We start from the raw sequence: 18,877 nt of genomic DNA on the forward strand, positions 1-18,877 counted from the left end.
TGATACTTGCCCTAGTGCAAATGGCCGAGCCAGCTGCTGTCTACCAACACCTGTCGCGTGCGCTGATAGGTGGTAAACTCGCTAATATTGGTCGATTTTGCCTCTGTTGTTCACAGCCTTGTTAACCTCTTGCCAACACTTCTTCTCGACAACACCTTCACACTCCGCCGTCACCACCTTTTCGGAATGTCCACTCTCCCGCCGACAACAAACACATGGCTGCTGACTTTATGACGCCATGGACGCTGAAGCGGAGAGCAGGCTGTCCATGATGGAATCTGGTGAGGAGAGATCCAAGGTGACGCTCGAAGCAAGGCCGGCAACAGCGTCTGCCACCACGACCAGCACCCCTTCCTCGCCGTCCTCGTCGACCGACCGCTGTGTAATCTGCCTCGATACCATCGCCGAACACTGTGTCGCGCAGCCCTGCGGTCACCGCGACTATGACTTTCTCTGCCTCGTCAGCTGGCTGCTACAGCACAAACCGTCTTGCCCTCTATGTAAGGCTGCTGTGGACGCTGTGCAGTATGGAGATGACTTCACCAAGACTTTCTCTGTGCCAAAGAAGGCCGAGAGCAGTTCGGGGGCAGAGGCGGCAGCCTCGGAGTCGGTCTCGACCCAAGCACCCTTGTCCTTGTCGGCGGACTCCCGACCACCGCGAACACGACCTCGTCGCCGTCCTGCACCCGCTACGTCATCCTCCTCGTCCTATATCTCTTCTCCGTCCCCGGAAGCCGCCCTCGAGCGCCGCCGTCATGTCTACCGTCTCGGCCTCTACGCCCGACACGTCGGCGCCAACCGCCACTCGCGGTACTACCGCGAGCTCACGCCGCAGCTGTTTGCGCAGGACCCGGACCTCGTGTCGCGTGCGCGCGCCTTTTTGCGCCGCGAGCTGCAGGTGTTCTGGGCGGACTGGGGGGCGCAAGGCCAACGCGACGAGCGACCCCACGCTCCATCCTCCCGATCCTCCCGATCCTCCTGCCGCACAAACAACGTCGAGTTCCTCCTCGAGTATATTGTGGCCATCCTGCAGAGTATCGATCTGCAGGACAGCGCCGGCCAGGCCGAGGAGCTGCTGCAGGGCTTCTTCCGCAGCCGCCGCGATCATACGCGCCACTTCTTGCACGAGCTGCGCAGCTTCTTGCGGAGCCCCTATCTGACGCTCGCGAACTGGGACCGGCACGTACAATACAGTCCACTGGCACGGCTCCCTGTACTAGGAACAAGAGACGACAACGAGGAGGAGGGCGGCGAAGCAACAACTACGGAAGACAACAAGCATGTTGCACGGCCCACGCTGCGGGGTGACTATTGGCGGCCGCCGTCGCGACGACGCCGAAGCGGTAACAGCAGGGCTACCGGTGTCACGTCCAGAGCATCGCGGCAGCGTCTTGAAGAAGCCTGCCGTCGCTACGATCCGAGTTAAGCGCATTTATCAAGAAGTCCCAAACCAAGAAGCCAGAACCCGACGCTACTTACGACGAACGACGCGCCGGAACAATGTCCTCCTCCGAAATTGGGCGTAACACAGAACCCACAGTACAAAGCATTCCTTGCAACATTCCTTACAATGCCTAACGACAAGGCCAAAAAACGCCTCGAGGTAGGTGACTGCTGCGGCTGCGGCAGGCACTGACAATCCTGCAGGCCTCGCTCGAATTCGGCTCGATCTCAAGGTCGATCAGACTCGCTAAAGAAATGAAGGCGACTACCATCTGACCATTTTTTTTAACAAGCTTGCCCAAGGTTCGAGTATGACCAAGCTGCCGGACTCTTTCCCTAATCTCACTCGCATTTGCCAGACAAGGTTGCAGAGGTCCAGAATCTTACGCTGCGGGATGAGCCGTATTACCATAGACGTCTTACAATACTCCTAGACTAGAAGACGATGCACATCAAGACAGTGTATATAGTTGTTATAAATTCAAAATTGAAGGTTATCCGACATGCACTAAAATACTACTCCATACTCCCGTCAGTGATTCCATGGTTTTCCCGTCTGCAGGTGTTTTGACGCTTCGGCCGAAATTGATTGGTAAGTGTGTCCAGAGAATCGCGCAAAATTAGACAAAAGGGCATTTGGTCGCAGGAGGTTGGCTGTAAAAGTCGCTCTATTTAGTGACGCTGTCGCCTAAAGGGCAGCGGCCAACCACGGGCGGCAATGACTTCCCGATGTCTTTCTTTGGACTCTCTCCGAGCTTCTGCTTGGAGGTAGCGGTGGAGTTAGTTTGCCTGTTTCAGCGGTTCACCACCAGTGGCGTCATATTTAGTTGCCGACGAGGGCAGGACGACCGCACCAAGGGACCAGAGCTTTTGGGGAGCGACCTTAAAATATATTGATACTTAACAGTGTCGATTGTTGCTTTTTGTTTTGTCCTCTCTGCATATACACACATTACCAAGCAGCCCAGCACCTATCAAAGCATCACCACATCATCGCTTCATCGCAACCATGTCGACCATCAACGTCAAGATCATCTCGGATGTTGTCTGTCCCTTCGTAAGAACCCCTTGTACCTTTATTTTTTGATACCCCAAGTTGCTGCACAAGCCATCCATAGGGCATAACACGAGACCGAACCGGACTGCTAACAAGTTAGTGCTATCTCGGCAAGAAGCGCCTCGAAAAGGCCATCGACGTCTACAAAAAGACCGTCCCCGGTGGCGCCGACGACCGCTTCGACGTGTCCTGGCAGCCCTTCTACCTCGACCCCAACGCCCCAAAGACTAGCGTCCCGACCAAACAGCGCTTGGCCCAAAAGTTCGGTGCCGACCGCGCCGAGGCCCTCAACGCCCGTATGCGGGCCATGGGCGCCGCCGAGGGCATCAACTTCACGCATGAGGGCAAGGTTGGCAACACCCGTGACGCCCACCGCATCATCCAGCTCGCCAAAACCCAGGGTGCCGACAAGGAAGACTCGGTCGTCTCCAGCCTGTTTCGCTCCTACTTCGAGGAGGGCGGCGACATCACGTCGCATGACGACCTGGCAGCTGCGGCTGAGCGTGGCGGCCTTGACGCTGCGACGGTTCGCGACTGGCTCAGCAGCGACAAGGGCGGCACTGAGGTCGACACCTCGGTCAGCGAGGCCTTCCAGCACGGCGTGCACGGCGTCCCGCACTTTATCATCAACGACAGCGCCGAAGTCAGCGGTGCCCAGGACGTCCAGACTTTTGTGGGCGAGTTCCTGCGCGCCAAGAAGAACGCGTAAGGGCGGGTATGCCCGGTTGTGCCGAGCGACAAGTGTTTGTTCCTTCTCTTCGTCGTGTATTTCTCGGTATTCCACATTCCATATTTCATATTTCATATTCCCGCTTTCCCCGCCTCACATGTTGAGCAGGCCGCCTAGGTCTTTGTCCATAGCACGTAGCCGCTCCTGAAGCTCTTTTTTCTTGCGTTCAAGTTCCCGAATCTCATCTTCTTCGTGCCGGAGATCGTCGTCCGTCAGTCCGTCGGCAGCCGCTGGTGCAGCGGCTGCCATGGACATGTTGTCGTCGCCGTCGAATTCCCCTTCGCCGCCCCGTCGGTCGCGGTTCATACCCTCAAGCCGCTGTGCTTGCTCCGCCACTTTGGCCTCGTAGTAGGTGAGCGTGCTCGTCTGCTGTGCGTGCTTCTGACGCAGAACAGGGATCCGTTCCAGCGCGCCAGGCAGCGCGTACACCGTGCACAGCTTCTCGGCACCCTTGAGGAGAATGTTGACGTCGACGTCGCCGCCGCCACCGCCACCGCCACCGCCATTGCCGCCACCAGTTCTCCGCCCGATCTGTGCATGGAGGTCTCCGCCCAGTACGGCCGCTACAGCTGTCTGCCGCCGCGGTGCAGCACTTGGCCGTGCCGACGGCGGGCCCGTTGTAACTTCGCCGGCTGCTACATTGAAGACAGTCTGGCGCCGCTTGGAGGACGACGCCGCGACTCCTGCCCCAGAATCGCCTGCCCCAGACACGGCCGTAGAGGGTGCGTCGGCCGGCGTCGTCTTGGCTGCCGGAAGTGGTGCCGGTACCGAAAAGAGTGCTCGCTCATGCGCCTCTGTGTCGCGGATGAGGCTGGTGATGTCGTCGTTGTAGAGAAGCGCGTTCGTAAACACCTTCGGCGGCGGAAATCTTTGCAAGGAAAGCCGTCTGAGCGTCAGCAAAATTATTACAAAAGTAGTGCACAATAGCACGCGAGCAAACAGTCTAGTCAACAAATATCGAGAGAACAATAAAAAAAAAAAAAGAAGCTTTTTCACTTACGGCAGGCTGCGTATGCCTTGGCAGGACACCGAGATCTGGTCCAGATGGACCATAAGATGCGACATTTTTAAAGTTTTGTTCTTTGCGTGTCTTGTTGCACAATTGTGGCCGTAGTTTCGTCGTGTTCTTTGATATGCTCAATGTTGACGATGTGTGACGCGGTTTGACGCGCTGCCAATTTGCACTCTGGGCTGACTGCGAAGTAAATACGACATAATGCCAGCCAAAAAGCCACTGGCTGCCCCGCATTGTCCAATGATGCGCACATCCCTCGTCCTCAGAGGTGTATTTACTTCCCCACTTTTCGAGAACCAGTCCATGGCTGACCGCCTTCTGCTGCGAACTTCACTTCCCAACTGCCCGAGCGATTCGAGGCATGCACGCAAGCGGGGTCTGTATGCATCAGCCCTCACAATGCAGTGCTCTCGGCGTCGCTCTTTCTCTTTTCGTTATTTCTCGAAAAAGACGGCTGGTCGCTTGCACTTTCTTGCCCAATCCCGAACTAGCGTCGACTTCCGCCATTCACTCCTTCCTTAGTTTTCGTTGTTCTTACCGCAGAAGCCGCCACCAAAAAAATAAAAATAAAATAAAATAAAGGATAAAAAAAAAGACAGAAAGCGGCTGCTACAGCACGTTGCCCGCCCACGAAGACTTGGCGATCCAAAAAGCTGGTTTCATTATCTTGCGCAGTATTCAATATTGCAATACTAGCTTTGGAGATCTCGTTCCTTCCTTGCCTCGCTTGCCTTGTCTCTTATGAAAGACCAAGCAACGCCCTAACTCTTTCGTTCCACTTATCTTTAACAAGGCACGCCCCGAAGAAGAAGGCAGCACCGTTGGCCTCGTTGACGCTATGTGAGTACGTCGTACGGTAATACATGTTTCTTAGATTGGAAGCGACGACTGTCACAAATGCCGACGTAGAAACCCTCCCCAAATTTTTGTTCTCATCATCTCCCTTTCTCCTTTACCTATCTACTTGTTTCTCTCCATCTCCACAACTCGCAGCCTTGCCGTTAGGCCAGAACACGTCCAGCACGGCGTCCACGTCGTCAACTGCAGCCGCACCCGCTCGGCGGGTTCTTGCCTTCGTCTCGCCCCTCTCCTGCCAATCGCTTCTAAACCGTCCTTCTTTCAGCTTCCCGTTCTTCCCTGGTGCAATCGTCCGCGGCCAATCTATCCCTCTCTTCCAGTCCCTTGTGTCTGTTCAGGCATCAAATTAAAGCATCGCCGAAACGTGGTCGGGAGGCGAAAAACGAGGGTAGCCTATCCGTTCCGACACGCCAGCGGGTCTATTTCATGGACATTGCTGCCCAAATCGCCTTCTTTTTCTGTGCCAGCTACGGGCCCGCGCCTGGTTCATGATGCAGCCGCTCTAATACGGCATACAGTGGACTCTGTCGTTGAACGTTGGATAAGGTTCCACCTCAAGTTGAGGTCCTCAACTCGTCCTCCTTGTTTACCAGCATTGTCATTGCATTTATGTCCTTATCGTCCGTGCCGAGTCGGGCACAACAAAAGAACAGTTGCAAATTCATCATGACTCTCGATGAGGTCCCAATCTGCATTGGATCTCAGAGGCCCTAGGAGACGAAAGATTGGGGCCTTTCTTGCTGCTCTTTGTTGGAGTTAAAAATGTAAGTTGCAGGTGCTTTTCCCCTACCCATGTGGCATAGCCCATTGCCCATCCTTAGTTCCCTCGCTATCTTGTCTTTCCTGCCTTGCCTGTTGCAAATCATTATGAACTCCCCATATCGATACTTGCAGCCTATCCCAGCTGTATTTCATGTTAATTGTCACTCTGTTACTGTCTCCCTCGCACTTGTCCCGGACCGTCAGAGCACACGGCAACGCGAAAGGCGTCACAATCCCATTGGCATCCCAATCCGTTTAGTCTCATTTGCAACATCCCGGTAACCAGCTTACTCTACTCTGCGTGGCACTCTCAGATTGTCAACTGCCGCTCAGCCTCCGTATTTTCTCACAACTCGCCAGTTAAGAAAAAAATCAATTTCCTCCATAATCATTTATTGATTCAGCAACTAGTCCTGTACTTGCTGCGTCTATTTTATTTTATTTTTATTTTACTTTTGCCCCCAGCGCAGCACACTCAATCGCCCTCGCTCACGTTCCGTGGCGCCGTGTCTAACGTGCTTACAACTTGCATCAACACGACTTCTGCTCCCCCCTCTCACCCCTCCCCCATTCCTTCGGGCTGGTCTGCAGCTTCCCCCTCCATCACAAGCGGCCGACACGAGCCAGTCAACTTGCCTTTCTCTTGTGTTTGTGTCCACTCACCCGCCGTGATAGCTGGCTGTCTTCAATGTCCTTGTCCCAGGATCAACAACACCGGTTGCGTCAGTTGCAGTAGTTGCAGAATACCTGTGGATTGCAGCGCGCACAACATCAACCGGTGTACTCGTCAACACGAAGCACCCCAATGCCCAAAATTTCGCAAACAAGAACTGACCACTCAACAATGCACGGCTCAGATCTGACATCTGCAAGCCTGTTCGCTTTTGTTCCCAAGCCCGCACCCACATCTACATCCACCCCCGTCGCCGCCCATCTTCCAAAAAAGCATCTTGCCTTCCTTTGCCCACCCATAACGCAACCTGACGGCTTTCGTTCAAACTCGACCCTTGCACTCCTTTTGCTTTTAAATACTTATGTTTCCTTCCATTGTCTTCCCTAGTGCAATGCGCCTCATTCTCTGCTGCTCGCCCCATCTCCGAAAGTCAGTCTCCTTTGAGTCTGCTTAGGTACTGAGGTCGTTTTTTTCCGTTCCTACAACTTCCCTTTCTTATTCATCCTGCCCCGGTATGTTCTTGCTGCGCGAAATCCTGCATTCATACTTGGCACTAAATATATCATGACAACCAACCAGAGCTCAATACTTTCGGCTTGTTGGAGGCTCAAACTTCGGGTGCTAGATCCCTGATTTCTTCGCATTTCATTTTCGTTTATCTTTTTTTTGTTCTTTGGACGAAACCACCTCACTTTTTGCCCTCTTCTCTCGCTCTCCCTAAGTCTTGCCTTGCCGAGCAACGCCGGCCTCTACAATACCCTCACCTCCAGCACTGTCATCTCTGCCACTGCATAAAGCCAACGGCAGGGTATATGCATATTTGCACACGAGCACACACAAAAATTCACAAAATCCCCCCACATCACTCGTGATAAGCGGTGATCCCATACCTTTGAGATAATTTATGGTTGGCTCCCAGTCCAGAAAGTGGTGTCAAAATATCTCTACACAGGACCGAAAGGCGATACCGGAAAGAATTTCAGCACACAAAGGCATTTTTGATTCTTACTTTATTGCATACAGCTACTCGACTTCTCGGAACTCGAGCAGGAGGACATTGGAAAGAGCAAAGGGTTCCTGCACTCCGAAGGGCCTGTTTTAGTTCTTGCCCACGAGACGGCATTCGGATCCTTCACAGTGCCCGGCCGGCCAAGTCAGCCCATCGTCTCCCGTCTTTGAAGTCGTCGCCGATATTGGTGATCATATCTTATCCGCCCAATCCGGTCTTATAATGTCTCGCACAATGGATCTAGTCTCACCGCCGGAAACACCAAGTGTGGCTTCTCCTAGTGGCCGGCAACCTGCTACCGGGCCTCACAATCAACCTCACAGCATACACCACGCGATCTCATCGTCACCGCGATACCCTGGGCCCAATGGCCTGGGTCCTCGCGTTTCCATCACTCCAAAAGCTGTTAGCACAAACAGAATAAACGAACTCTCATTCCGGGCGTCCTCGGCCCGGCCGGACAAGCAATTACCACACTTGGCCGGCTCTTCCATAAACGGCATCACTGGTCACAATCTGACTACCAAAGTTGAGGATGCTGATGATGCGGACGGCGATGACGACGAGGATCAGTCGGACTCCGACTCCGACTCGGTAACCAGTGGCAGCATCTCGAAATCGTCGAGCTCGGCAGAATTGTCAAGTCCACCAATAACGTCACGACCAGCACCTCTCCGGCGGCGGGCGGGCCGAACGAGCGGCTCAGCTTCTCCAGCATACACGCCTAGAGAATGCAGAGTAAAATCTAGCGAAACAAGACGCCCCTCTTTTGGCGGTAATGCAACGCAATTTTCGACACGCCTGCTTGTTGTTGAGGCAGCCTTGGTCATCGAGGAGATCAGCGACTTCGACAGCGATAACGGCCGTATCCAGGTCATTTTGCCATACGAAATCGAGGAGGCGGAGTCGGAGCGTGAAAGAACACCAGACCCAAATCATAACCGAAGCGGAAAGCTTAACGCGGGCAGGGCACAGCGTCGGCGGTCCTCTGCTCGCCTGTCCCGCCTTCCCGAAATTGATCGAAGCGTCATGAGTGGTCTCCGAGGATTCTCATTTCGAAACGACTCAGACGAAGAAGCACTGATTGACGAGGACGAAGAGGATGGATCTGATTTTGACGAGAATGCTCACAATCTCTTCCGCCTCAAGCAACGTGCTGAGAGGCGTCGGCGTCGTATGACCTCTGGAAGCATAAGCAAACGTACAATAAGTGAGAGCATTGGCAGCGACACGGACAATGAAGACCTCATGGCAATGCTCGATGAAAGTGAGGTCGGCTCGAGTGCCCGTCGCCTACGACGCCGCATCGGCGACCGCCACAGCCTACAGTTTCAAGATCCTCCTCCGCCTCGAATTGATGAGCTCGAAGAGCCAGATACGAGCGATAACGAAGACGACGTCAAAGAGTTAACTCGGGATGGTGAAACACTGGCGCGGGAGCTCCCATACTACACCCTGGAATACATCAGCATGGAGGTCGATTCCCCATGATTATTCCACACTCTGGTCAACTTTTGTCGGCAAAAAAAAATCCGACTGGCTCCAAAGAGAGAGAACGGACGCATTGCTATTTCACGTTCCCAATTGGCCTTCAACTAATCATAATGCGAAGCGCTCTGCATCGCAATATACCCGTTTGAACTGTAGTAGCAATCGTGTCTAATCTCGTGACCATCTTCTCATTCCTCCCGTATCGTTTACCAACCGTCTATTTCCATTTTTCCTATTGCTTCCTTGCTACCTTTTATCTCGAGCAGGCGGTTTTGTGTGGGAAGCGTAACTACTGCCACTTACATGTGTTCTATTTTATCTTTCCTTTCTTCCCTTTTGTTCTAACACTTCTTTTGATTTGGGCTAATTTTCGGCTTTGATACATAATGCGTGCTGCGTGGCCGCAATTCCATGTCATTTTTGATGTGACGGAGTTGTCCCTTGCATTATTATTGAGTTTTGTCCTTTTTCGACAAATGGGTCCCTCGTCTCCCCTTCCTCAACTTGTTTCATTTCCCAGGGCTCTTTTTCTCGTCCTTACCCATTTGATCATTTCTTTCGCCTTTCTATTTCCCTTTCTCTTCTAATTCATGTTCGTGATGCAAAGATACCTCATAGAATTGGGATACGGCGTCCTCGGACACTGCGTTGTTACTTGGCCACTGGACGTTACGGACTTTTTAGATAGCCTGTTTTTAAATTACCCAAAGCCTGTTTGCTTCTTCATGCAAACAAACTGTCCTCTGGTGATAGTTGTATGTCGAACTGATTGAATTATATGCCCGCACAGCACAAAATCAACCCAGAAACGTACGAGACTCTAAAAAACTGTAAATAACCAAAGATTTTGATACTTACAAATATTTCCTGGCAAAAGAAATATCTGACATATTGACGCATCAAAAAAAGAATACAAATTCAAAGAGTGGTGTCAACGAGGACGATATATGCATATATGCATGTACCCGACATAATATGATGTGGCTGGTGTGTGGCGCATGTATTTTTTAAGCGGCGACCGCGTTTCCAACCTCGACATCCATCGCCATCCGTTTCCAATTTACCGATGACCAGTTCCGCCATTAATAGATTCTTGCTTTCTCATTGTCTGGTCTAACTGAACACTTCCGTTTATCCAAGCTGGGCGACGGTTCGAGCGTCGTTTTCGCTCATACCGGTTGCAAACCTGCGCACGAATTGCGACACTACCCTTGCGACCGAGAACTTTGTCATCAGTGACATTAGTTGTACGACCACAGAGTACAAGTTTTGTTTATCAGTTCCTCCTTCCGTTCTTCGAATATACCATCCATTTCACCTACGATGAACCAAGGCAGCCCGCAACAGACCGGCGCCGGCACCCCCGGTGCCTCCAGTGTACCGATGCAGCAATCATCGTCCCAGCAACAACAGCAGCAGCCCGTCATGTATCGGCCCGAGCAGATGCGCACTATTAAAGAATTGACGCCCCAGGAACGTGGCAAATACGAGAATGGTCTTCGCGTGCTATGGGCAACTCTGGAGAGCAACCCCGAGGGCTCCAGCGAGCGAGAGACTGCTCGGAGGAAGATCCAGGAGTTCACGCCGGTTTTGGCGCGCAAGATTCGCGAGCGTCGCATGGCGGCATTGCAGAGACAGCAGATGTTGCTTAAGCAGCAGCAGCAGCAGCAGCAAGGCCAACAATCACCGCAAGGCGACGGACAGGCAGCTGCGCAGCAAATGCAGCAGGCACAGTCTGCTCAAGGCCAAGCATCAAATCAAGCACAGGCGCAGGCTCAGGCGCAGGCTCAGGCTCAGGCTCAGGCTCAGGCTCAGGCTCAGGCTCAGGCTCAGGCTCAGGCTCAGGCTCAGGCTCAGGCTCAAGCTCAAGCTCAAGCTCAAGCTCAAGCTCAGGCTCAGGCTCAAGCTCAGGCTCAGGCTCAGGCGCAACAGCAGCAGCTCCAGCAGCAGCAAGGCCAGGCCAGAGCAGCAAGTGCGGTGGCTGGGGTGGCGGCGGCTGGCAATGCCGGTGCTGCGGCAAGACCCGGCGCAGCAGGGTCGCCGCCTGCCGGACCTCAACAACAAGCACAGGCTGGTGCTGCAGGACCACAGCAGCAGCAACGGCCGCAGCAGCCCACGAAATTTTCAGACAATGTGCTGCAAAATCTCAGTTTGCTTACTTACCTCCCCCCACCGGCGCTTGCCGACAAACCTCCAGAGGTTGCAGCGAAGTGGCAGGAAGATGTGCGTAAGAAGCTTGGTATGTCACTGACACAGATCGAAATGGCGCGCAGCAACGTCAATAAGCTTGACGCCAGTTTCAAAATGCGCTCCGCCAACAACCAGATCACGCCCGAGGATGCAAAGACCTACAAGGACCGCCGCGATATGCTTCAAAAGCTACTGGACGACTCGACGCGCTTTGTGGCCGCGTATCGTAAACAGCAAGAGCAGACGAAAGTGTACATGCAGCAAAAAATGATGCAACAACAAGCGGCGGGCGGTGCCGCAGGCGGTCAACAGCAGCCACGATCGACACAACAGGCAGGAGCGGCAGCCCAGCAACCAGCAGGACAACAGAAAAACGCCAAGACAGAGGCCACGAATATGCAGAGCTCACAAGCCAACATCAACGGCGCTATTGAAGCCGCCAAAAAGGAATCGATTGCAGCTGGAGCGCGACAAGGCACGGGCAACACCAATATGGCTATCAACAGCAATAACAACAATGCCGCAGGAGGGGCGAACAAGCCGGCACCGGGAAGCGTCCAGCAAACTCCGATTCCCCCGCCAGTCATTCCTGCCGCCGCCATGCAGGGCGCGCCGAAGCAGCCGCCCAAGCCGCCCGTGCAAACTCCCGTGCATCCCCCTCCTACGCCCATCAACACCGCTGCTGCGGCTGCCAGCAAAGCAGGCGGTCCACCGACGGCTGGCACGCCGACACCTGCATCGGCCGCGGCAGCTGCTAGCCGTGTGCCGCAGACCCCGCACGTTGCCATACCAGTGAATGCCCCCCCCAGGGCGCTGTCGCACCAGAAAGCCATCGAGGAAGCGAATAAAAAGCGCGCTGCTTCGATCAGCAACGGAGCAGTAGCCACCCCGCCGGTTGCATCCGCGAATGGAGCTACCCCTGGTTCGGGCGTTGCCACTCCTGGCGGCGTCAACAACAGCGCGGCCACACCTCAGCAGCAAAACAACCAAGCACAAAATCAGTCGATGCACCAGCAACAGGCTGCTATGAACCAACAGCAACAGCAACAACAAGCCGCCGCCGCCGCCGCCGCAGCAGCAGCGAACAGTGGTGCTGGAGGTCAGAACATTCCAACGAGCGCTACGCAGGAAGCAGCCCGCATTAACTCAAAGCTAGGCGAGTCACGCCAGAATATCACTAAGCAGTTGTCTGAGAAGGCCGCGCAGATGCCTCAGCCCGTTTCTCTCGGCGGTGGCCTTGTGCCCGGCCGTCCGACGCTGACCGGCGGTAGCGGTGTGGTCGGCGGTGTCCTCGGACAAGCCGCGATCGCCAAGGTGCCCGCCATCCAAATCGACGGTGAGGGCGAGCGCGTGCTGAACAAGAAGCGCCTCGATGAGCTAGTCCGCCAGGTGTGCGGTGGTACGGCTGAGGGCCACGAAGGCAATCTGCTGCAGCCGGAGGTTGAAGAGGTATGTCTTCTCTTTGCCTCGCATTTCACTGTCCATTGACTTTTACGTCACGTTCCATTCGTACTAACATGCAGAAGTCGGTTCTGAACCTGGCCGACTCGTTTGTGGACAGTGTGCTGCACTCCGCCTGCCGCAACGCCAAAGAACGCGGGTCTAAGGTACTCGAGATCCGCGATTTGCAGCTGGTGCTGGAGCGCACGTACAACATCCGCATCCCCGGCTACTCGTCAGACGAGCTGCGCACTGTCCGCAAGGTGCAGCCTTCGATGGCTTGGATCACCAAAATGAGCGTCATCCAGGCCGCCAAGGTTACGTCGGCCACAAAGAACGACCCGTGAAGAGGGCCTTTGTGAATGTGTTCTTTTGCGATCTTCAGGAGGGCAGGGGGCGTTTTATTTTTTTTTTTTTAAAAAAAAAATCTATGGAGTATGTTCATCCGGGATGGGAAACGCCAATTATTAACAAAGAATGTGGTCGGAGCCACGGCGCACGCAGTATTGCCTTTGCCTTTCTTTTATCTGTATTGCTTAATTATTTTCTGTGCATTTCTAACATGGACGTCGGTACCTCTTTAAGAAAACAATGGTAGACGCTGCAAACCTAACCCAGAGCATGAAGTAAATCGGACGTCGACGAAGTCAATGTAGGTCACGTGTATTCCATTGAAACACTAATACGTCGGCCCACTCACATCCAGCAGTTCTAGTATGCCAACAACGACTCTCTACCTCTGCGACTTGCCGTTTAAAGACCCCTTCATATGCCGGCACAGGGCAATCTGTGCATTCCTAGCTTCGATTTTCGCAAGGCATGATATTGTGACACGTAAAGGAAATTGTTGGGCAGGAAAGAAACCATCGCAAAGCATATCGCGCGGTGAATATTTTCACTATTTACCAGATCTTTAAACGACAAAATTGACCCCGGCACAGCGGCAGAGGTTAATCGCGTCATGCCAATCACTATTGGAAGTGCGTTTGTTTGGTGTGCGTGATTGAAGCGACAATGAAATGGATGAATAATACTGCTGTAGAAGTCCGCGACGCCTTCAGCCAGAAGGCAGCCATGGACTAACGTCACGCGAGTGAATTGGGACAGAAGGCGTTCCGGCAGGAAGTGGGTAGCTGCAACATGCCCATTCGCGCACACTAACTGCAACGACAGTGGTAGCCAATACTTGCCCACAGATCCCTTCACCCCAAAAAATAGCGAGTGTGCGTTTCTCCGGCAGGTGCAAAGCGCTAGAGTGTGACAGCGTGCGCATTGTTTCCCCTGTATTTTGTAGTGCGATGGAGCCCTCCCAGGGCTTTGTTTGCTACCAGGCATGGTCTTGCCCTGTGTTTGGCTACGTCCATGCGACCTTTCCACCACCTTCTGCGATTTCTCGAGACTTCCCAAGCTCCGCTGTTCCAACACCCAATGCACCTTCCACTTTTCGTCCTGCTTCTTTCCCAGTGACCATATGTGATCTGCTTGGATCACGACTATTTTGAAAGCTACACTTTACAGCTTCATTTCCCCATTTTCTCTCAAATTGCGCTGCATTTTGCCTTGCTGCAGCAGCACAGCAACCCCAAACTGCGACTGCGTATCACAGCCTACAGCTATTTCCTACGTTGCTGGGTTCGACAGTACCCCCAAAGGTTCCGTCCCAGTCTTTTTCAGGCTAACCACGACCAAAGCTGTCTTTCGCCTCTCTCGCTGCCTCAGCCGCGTATCCTCATTGCTGTCTTCCATCATCACACTCCCCTTGCCCATCGGGTCTCCCTCTCATCACCACCCCTCACAACGGCCAGCGATCTTGCTTTGATCACCATCTAGCTCGTCCGTCGCACCTGTGCCTCACCGAACCCTTCGCCATCATCATTAGCATAACAGAAGCAGACCCCCATTAGACGAGATTCCCAAGGACAAAGACGCAAAACAGCCGCATCGAGCGAACAAGCCCACAGCGCACCGGCGCCACTTTTGCAACCACAAACGGAGTAGCTAATCTCCCCCCTCCTTTCCTGCGTCTTTGACACTTTCTGCTCATCCCAAGCCGCATCTTGACGCGCTTTTCCGACAAGATACGCCGAGCTGCAACGAACCCGCCGTTCCAGCCCCAACACATACACACTTCCTCGCCATGCCGGGCAAAACACCTCGTGGCAACGGCAAGGAGCCTGTTGAAAATGGTGGCATCCGTAACAACAAGGATGTTGAGATGAAGGACGACGCCACGCTCAAGGGCAAGAAGAAGCCCGGAAAGGGCGGCGATGGCGAGGCCACCGTCGTCGTAGCACCATCAAAAGGAGCCGGCAAGCAGCAGGGCGAGGATGGCGATGTTGCCATGGCAGACGGCGACGCCTCTGCGGAAGAGGAGGATGTCGTCAAGGTTGACCCTGCTGTTCAAACATCTGCAGGTACGTTGCGACGCCATTGCCTGGACCTTGGTTCTCGTGGCTGCGTTGCGCTCTTGAGCAACACCCAGGGACCTCGCACCTCGCACATTGTTTGCTGTGACTAACCACTCTGGTTCATTAGATATCAAGAGCAACTTCGCTCTGCTCGATCGCGCCGTCGCCCTTTTCGATGCTCGCTTCTCCCTTCGCGCGATGCGCTCCATCTCATCTCTCCGCAAGCGCCTGACCCCCGATATTCTGGCACGCGTCATTTCGGAGACCTTCCCGGCGAATTCCGCACCCGCAAAGCAGCTGCTGGCCGCCCTCGGCCGGGAGAACCTTCCGCTGGGCCGGCGGCCAAACGGTGCAGAGATGGAGGTCGACACACCTGCTTCGGCAGCAACCCCGACCAAGAATGGTGCGTCTGGCACGCCGCCGCCATCTGCTACTACCACACCCAAGAAGGACATCATCCCCGAGATCGATATCTTCCTCGGCATCCTGATCCTCGTTCACCTGTACGACGCTAAGCAGCAGCAACGTGGCTACGATTTTGCGCGCGTCCTGACTGAGCGCATCCACACTCTGAACCGGCGCACGCTCGACTCGCTCGCTGCTAAGGTGTATTTCTACTACTCCCTGTTCAGCGAGCAGCTTGCCCCTCTGCCACCCTCGCCGCAGTCGCCCGTCATCGCTATCCGCCCTGCTCTGCTGGCTGCGCTCCGTACCGCTGTTCTGCGCAAGGATGTCGATACGCAAGCCGCTGTCATTGTGCTTCTTCTGCGGAATTACCTATCGACATCAAACATTGCTCAGGCCGACCTATTGGTGTCCCACACTCAGTTCCCGGAGAACGCGGCTAACAACCAGGTTGCCCGGTTCCTGTACTACCTGGGACGCATCCGTGCCATTCAGCTGAACTACACCGAGGCCCACGAGCACCTGACCGCTGCTACGCGGAAGGCGCCTTCAAGCCCCTCGGCTGTTGGGTTCTCTCAGACAGCGACCAAGCTGCTGCTTGTCGTGGAGCTCCTCATGGGTGACATTCCCGACCGCGCCATTTTCCGGCAGGCCACTCTGGAGCAGGCACTGCACCCGTACTTCCTGCTGGTGCAGGCTGTGCGCGTCGGCAACCTGGAGGACTTTGAGACGACCATTGCCGACCACGCCGACACGTTCCGCAAGGACGGCACCTACTCGCTGATCCTCCGCCTACGCCAGAACGTCATCAAGACGGGCATCCGCATGATGTCGCTGTCGTACAGCCGCATTTCTTTGCGCGACATATGCATCCGGCTGCACCTAGGTAGCGAGGAGTCTGCAGAGTACATTGTTGCCAAGGCCATCCGAGATGGCGTGATCGAGGCCACACTCGACCGCGAACACGGCTTCATGAAGAGCAAGGACGTTGGTGACGTGTACGCCACACGCGAGCCGGGCGAGGCCTTCCATGACCGTATCCGGGCTTGCCTCGCTCTGCACGACGAGAGCGTCAAGGTAAGGTGTCACCCCCTAATTTATTCCACGTTGTGAAAATAACCTGACTAACCATGTTGTCTTCCTTAGGCGATGCGTTTCCCCATGAATCAGCACCGGTTAGAGCTGAAGAATGCTCAGGAGGCACGAGAGCGCGAGCGTGAGATGGCGAAGGAGATACAAGACGGCGACCTGGATGAGGATGACCTGGGTGGCGAGTTCGACGGCATGTAATCGATACGTATGCCGAACTCTTGCCAATCGTGTGCCCTTTGTCACAGTCGCACCTTTTTATGTCTTTTGTTTTCCGGGAGGCGCCGGGGAGACAGGTCGTTTTTCTGCTGGTTTTACTGCTTTTCTCTCCGTTGTCTAATGTGCTTTTCGTTTTTCTTTCGTCCTCACTTCTTTGCATCCTGTACTTTCTACTATTATGTGTTTTCGTCCATATTTATCTCTCATAAACATGTATCCCACTTATTATTAAAGCTACAGTTTACTTCACGCCCATTGCACTCCTGCTCCTCGCTTGCATGTACGGTAGCCGGGCTGATTTTACTGTGATGGTATCTACGTGTTTCTTCTTTACACCACCAAACACGACGCCTCCGCTCTTGTTTTGCGTACCTTTGCTCTTACATCTTCTGCTGTCAACTTCGGTAGCATTTCTGGTAAGACGTGTCTTTGAGATCCCTTTTACTGGGATCGTTTTGAGAATCCTTCTAGGCGCCTGCTTGGAGTGTTTGATATTTAAGCAGCTGGGTTTAGAAAAATGAGACTGGAAGGGCCGGTGCGGTACAATGAAGTGCAGGGACAGCTAGGAGAGGAGACTCTAAGAGAGTCAATAGGCATCCCCGACCTCCGATCTGATGTGCAGCTGGCAGTACAGAAAAACGATGAGGAAACGGGCCGTGGTAGAGGGAGGACGGGGCGACTAAAGGTGGAGTCAGTTCGCTATCTAATAATGCAAAAAGAAAGACAGATACAAGAACCCAATTGATCCCCCAATATCGGAATATGGATATTTCTTCCTACGAGGTCGTACGGACGTACACTACTTAATGCTTCGCAAGGCTATGTCCAAAGCTGGCAATTCAACCGTGAAGCTTAGCGGGTGCTGCGGGTTCCGAGGGCAAAGCTTTGGCGCTGGCACACAGGCTGGCAAAAGCCGCCACTCGGCGCACCTTCCAGAACCACGAGGCCATCTGGGCCCCAAAGCCCCGCTAGTTGCCTTCAGTCCGCCCTGTCGCAGTGTACTTAATTCGGCCGTCTGCCAAAACGATCATTTATATCAATCTCGCTTCTCATTACACGCTTCTCACATCAAATCCGCTGCCGCGCCGCTCAGCATAACGTTACGTCCTGTCGTCTTGCTAGCGACCTTTCCTTGTCATTGTACCGTTTGGACGCTATAGCACAATGTCTGCCTCTCTGGCACCTGAGTGCAACGAGGTGAAGGAGTAAGCCATGCATCTCCCCAAAGTCAAACAGACGACAAGGATTCCTGCCTCGGCCGCCAAATACTGACAATGGTACTCTAGAAAATATGACACTTGCTTCCTTAAGTGGTACAGCGAGGGTAAGTGCAGCTGTGCATGTGGCGTCCACGAGAAAAAGCCTTACAATGCTGACCATTTCGTTTTCAGAGTTTCTGAAGCGCAGCACAACAACATCCCAAACCAAGGACAAGTGCGATGCCCTGTTCAAGGAATACCAAGTATGCCTCAAGGTATGTTGAGCCTTTAATTAAATCATCTTCTTGTCCCCCTCGCAACGCTGACACGGTGCAGGGCGCCCTCAAGGCAAAGGGCATAGACAAGCTCGTCGAGGAGGCGCGTGAGGACCACAAGGAGAGCGACCTGTTGTACATGAACAACAAGAAGCCATGACGTGAATTCAACGGCTTCTTAACTTACCTGCATTCTTACTCGGCGTTCAAAGGGCAAAATGGACATTAAAATACAGGCTCGCTGGATGTCATCCCATTCTAGGTTTTTGCATTGTCTCAATTCTCCTTTCTTTATTTTAATGTTTATACATCACAATGCCATTCCTGGTTCATAAACAGGTTGTGTGAATATACTATAGAGATGCATGCTGCTCATAACTTCTCATGTCCTTAAACTCGTAGGTTTAAGTTTGCATCAATCATACCCTTGCCTGGTGCTTCGTGCCTCTGTAACTTGCACGTGATTGGATTTTCCCCGTCTTCGTTGAGTGCATTCGACCCGAGCCATAACAATGGAGATTGGAGAGTGGGTCTCTTGCCCATCTGTAACAGAGTGACACCACGGCGCCTCGCACCTTCCCAGCAATCGCTCCATACTCGACCCTACCGCCAAC

General features: G+C 53.7%; 6 protein-coding genes across 6 annotated transcripts; all 6 read left to right on the plus strand.

Annotated features, from left to right (window-relative positions):
- Positions 1-238: 238 nt before the first annotated feature.
- Positions 239-1,426, plus strand: SPBR_07420 (ring finger domain containing protein; the record flags this gene model as incomplete). Its single annotated transcript, XM_040765674.1, has 1 exon — positions 239-1,426. One exon carries the CDS (start codon positions 239-241, stop codon positions 1,424-1,426), a length of 1,188 nt encoding a protein of 395 aa, XP_040617017.1.
- Positions 1,427-2,452: 1,026 nt separating this feature from the next.
- SPBR_07092 (uncharacterized protein) lies at positions 2,453-4,062 on the plus strand (the record flags this gene model as incomplete). The annotated part of the gene is made up of 5 exons (XM_040765346.1): positions 2,453-2,500; positions 2,601-3,205; positions 3,458-3,578; positions 3,669-3,763; positions 3,786-4,062. 5 exons carry the CDS (start codon positions 2,453-2,455, stop codon positions 4,060-4,062), a joined length of 1,146 nt encoding a protein of 381 aa, XP_040617018.1.
- A 3,719-nt stretch (positions 4,063-7,781) lies between these two features.
- SPBR_07364 (uncharacterized protein) lies at positions 7,782-9,038 on the plus strand (the record flags this gene model as incomplete). Its single annotated transcript, XM_040765618.1, has 1 exon — positions 7,782-9,038. One exon carries the CDS (start codon positions 7,782-7,784, stop codon positions 9,036-9,038), a length of 1,257 nt encoding a protein of 418 aa, XP_040617019.1.
- Positions 9,039-10,361: 1,323 nt separating this feature from the next.
- Positions 10,362-13,015, plus strand: SPBR_06618 (transcription initiation factor tfiid subunit; the record flags this gene model as incomplete). Its single annotated transcript, XM_040764874.1, has 2 exons — positions 10,362-12,677; positions 12,752-13,015. The coding sequence occupies 2 exons, from the start codon at positions 10,362-10,364 to the stop codon at positions 13,013-13,015; spliced, it is 2,580 nt and encodes an 859-aa protein (XP_040617020.1).
- A 1,790-nt stretch (positions 13,016-14,805) lies between these two features.
- SPBR_06890 (26S proteasome regulatory subunit N3) lies at positions 14,806-16,771 on the plus strand (the record flags this gene model as incomplete). Its single annotated transcript, XM_040765146.1, has 3 exons — positions 14,806-15,082; positions 15,204-16,558; positions 16,628-16,771. The coding sequence occupies 3 exons, from the start codon at positions 14,806-14,808 to the stop codon at positions 16,769-16,771; spliced, it is 1,776 nt and encodes a 591-aa protein (XP_040617021.1).
- A 1,182-nt stretch (positions 16,772-17,953) lies between these two features.
- On the plus strand, positions 17,954-18,423 carry SPBR_07957 (distribution and morphology protein 35; the record flags this gene model as incomplete). The annotated part of the gene is made up of 4 exons (XM_040766210.1): positions 17,954-17,994; positions 18,076-18,113; positions 18,181-18,263; positions 18,325-18,423. 4 exons carry the CDS (start codon positions 17,954-17,956, stop codon positions 18,421-18,423), a joined length of 261 nt encoding a protein of 86 aa, XP_040617022.1.
- Positions 18,424-18,877: the final 454 nt, after the last annotated feature.

Source organism: Sporothrix brasiliensis (assembly GCF_000820605.1).
Source record: "Sporothrix brasiliensis 5110 chromosome Unknown Cont20, whole genome shotgun sequence".
Lineage (NCBI taxonomy): Eukaryota > Fungi > Ascomycota > Sordariomycetes > Ophiostomatales > Ophiostomataceae > Sporothrix > Sporothrix brasiliensis.